General features: G+C 33.1%; 1 protein-coding gene across 1 annotated transcript; it reads left to right on the top strand.

The window, feature by feature from the left end:
• The first annotated feature begins 203 nt into the window (after positions 1-203).
• On the top strand, positions 204-1,418 carry LOC117781032. The gene is made up of 3 exons (XM_034617748.1): positions 204-350; positions 434-493; positions 564-1,418. The coding sequence occupies exons 1-3, from the start codon at positions 238-240 to the stop codon at positions 1,297-1,299; spliced, it is 909 nt and encodes a 302-aa protein (XP_034473639.1). The 5' UTR covers positions 204-237; the 3' UTR covers positions 1,300-1,418.
• Positions 1,419-2,840: the final 1,422 nt, after the last annotated feature.

Here is a 2,840-nt window from a genome sequence, read left to right on the forward strand (position 1 = left end):
GTGAAATTGTCCATATATAGTTCTTATGTTATATAATATTAAAGAAACTATTTGTAAATAAAAATTGTTTATATTTACAATTATACTGTGAATTAATTGTAATTCATGCGGAACAATTTATATGGGTATATCTAATTTGATAATATATTCGTTACACTATTGAACATTAAAATAAGTAGTTGAGTTGCTTGAAAGCTTAGTTGACTGTGAATCCCTTTAAAGTTAGTTAATTGGAGTATGAACTACCACAATTGGTTAATCTGGTTGCTGCCAGTCTTTTTAATGCAATTCTGGGAGACAGACTGCAAAAGTATTAGAAATGGTTGTGATAGGGACAAACATAGTCATAGGTAATTATTAAATGAAGTTATTTTAATGAAGTTTATAACAATGTGCAGCCATATATGCTTTGTTTTTGTATAAAATATTTCAGTCCGCAACGAGAAATGAACTTCTCAATGCAAGACGATAACAATAGGGACAGGCATTATCGGTAAATACAAATTGTATTTATTTATTTTCTTTCGGAATGTGGGCTTAATAATATTGTTTTAATTTTATAGAAAACCACCTGGTATTACTCCAAGGTTTTGGGGTTGGTTCTCCAAGACCAAATCCAAGATTGTAAGGAAAGTCAAAAAAACATTCAGAAGAGTTATCAAAGCTGCACCTAAAATTGTTCAAAGGGCTAAAAATGTAGTCAAAAAAGCAGTTAAAGCCGCCGGTAGCACAATCAAAAAAATTGTTGAGGCTGCACCGAAAATTGTTAAGGATGCCGGAAATGTGGTCACCAACATAGTTAAGGACGCCAAAAATGCAGTCAAAGAAGTGATTAATATGGCACCGAAGCTTGTCAACGATGCTGGAAATGTAGTCAAAAATATAGTTAACGGCGCCAAAGATGCAGTCGATAAAGTTATCCAAGAAGCACCAAAGTTTGCCAAAGATGTGGTCACAAGCATAGTGGAAAACACCAAAAACGCAGCCAATAGTGTTGTCAATGTAGTATCTAATATTGCTGAAAAAGCCGGAAAAGTTGTCTCAAATATAGTTGGAGACGTTAAGGACGCATTCACTAAAGTCGGTCAGGGAATCACAAGTTTGATCAATAATCCAAGTGTCCAACACGTAATCCAAAATTTAATTGAAAATCTTAGAGATTTACCAATAATTGGAGGTGCTTTTGGAGAGCCTGAGCATATGAAGGAACTTAGGCAACTCGCTAAGGATCATCCTGTTGAATTTAAGGAAGTTATTACTGAGGATTTTCAAGAATATTTACATCTTTTTCGTGAATAGTGGTTCATTGTACCCACTCATATCATAAAAAGGTTTCAGTTGAATGTTACTTGCACATAAATATATTATTCTTAATGGCCAGAACATAAATAAATATAAAAACGATTCTATAAACTTTACTAACATTTAGTTGAATTTTTAAGCCAAGGAAGTACTATAAAAATGCTTAGGCATATTACATGGCTTTATTATACCATATGTACATATATATAAAGGTGCATCGAATTGTAATTATATATATATATTTGATTGAATATATTTGAATTTCTGTGCAGACATTTACTTTAGTTAAAATTAAAATTGCAATAATTTAAATTATTTTTTTTATAAATATATATGTTTTATTAAGAACCTGGAGAAATTCTTGCAGCAAGTCAAGTTGACAGCTGAAATGCCAGATGGTCTAAGGTCTAGTCTGACAGCACCTGAACACCTGATGAAAAAGGCGTGCTCTGGCAGCACTAATAGAAGTACACACCACCTACAGCTACCGGAATGGAAACAAAGGGAGTTTTGAAAGAAAACAATGCGCAGTTTCATTAGGAATTGTGCAAAGAATCGAATGGGAATGGGAATAGGAACAGGAATCGCATGCAGCGAGAAAGGAAGACGCCTGCCAAGGATTTCATTTGTTTGAGGACAATGCGAAGCTAACACAATGCTAAACAGAGTTGTATGGCTTTCTAACGACCTGATCCCACAGTGACAAGTTACTGGAAAGGAGTAGATAAGACGCAGCGTGAGAAACCAACAGGTGTGGTCCAACTATTATGTAATGTCATAGCTTATCTATATACCTATATATGTATCCAAGTATCTGTCACATCTTATCAAGCGTTTGATCGCTTAGCACCTGCACAACATCTTGAACAGCCAACAAAATAGTCTGGGCAAATAAACCCATTGATGTGGTAAATATGCTCATGTCATCGAAAATCACGATCTCAGCCACATATCGATGTGAAGTCCAACAATTCCAACAGCAGCAAATAACAAACAAATTCAGGTGCTAAACGTGACGTGCGTGTCCAAATGACATTTCATTTATCTTTTCTGTGGTTACCACAAACCGAAACCAATACCAATTTCAAAATTTCAATCCATCGAGCCACAGATCATCGAACTAATATTTGTTTATAGTTCACATTTATTTACCCACAACTTGGCGAATGCTTAACAAGTGTTTTGCGGTTCTGTTTACATTTTTAACAAGATAATAATAATTTGTGATAGTGCGATTTGAACTGGGTATATAATGGGTTATCTTCAAGATAATTCTAAAAAATAATTAAGTACTCTAAAATTGTTGTTAATGTGCTTAAATATGTTGTTTGGACATTTTATTCTTTCAGGTTTTTTATAGAGAGGCAAATAAAGTGATATTAATATATAATTTGTAGATTTAAGGTAATTTTACTTCACATTATTAGCATTTTATTCAAATTAAACCAAAATCAGGCGAAATAATTTAGAAAACTGTCAATATTTATGGATTTTGTTCACAAAAAAAAAGAAGTACAAGAACAAAAAATTCACAAAAA

Source organism: Drosophila innubila, assembly GCF_004354385.1.
Source record: "Drosophila innubila isolate TH190305 chromosome 2L unlocalized genomic scaffold, UK_Dinn_1.0 4_B_2L, whole genome shotgun sequence".
Lineage (NCBI taxonomy): Eukaryota > Metazoa > Arthropoda > Insecta > Diptera > Drosophilidae > Drosophila > Drosophila innubila.

Coding starts and splice junctions, on each gene's coding strand:
- LOC117781032 (XM_034617748.1), top strand. CDS start 238: ATGAACTACCACAATTGGTTAATCTGGTTGCTGCCAGTCTTTTTAATG. Junction 351..433: donor AGGGACAAACATAGTCATAG/GTAATTATTAAA, acceptor AAAATATTTCAG/TCCGCAACGAGAAATGAACT. Junction 494..563: donor AATAGGGACAGGCATTATCG/GTAAATACAAAT, acceptor TTAATTTTATAG/AAAACCACCTGGTATTACTC.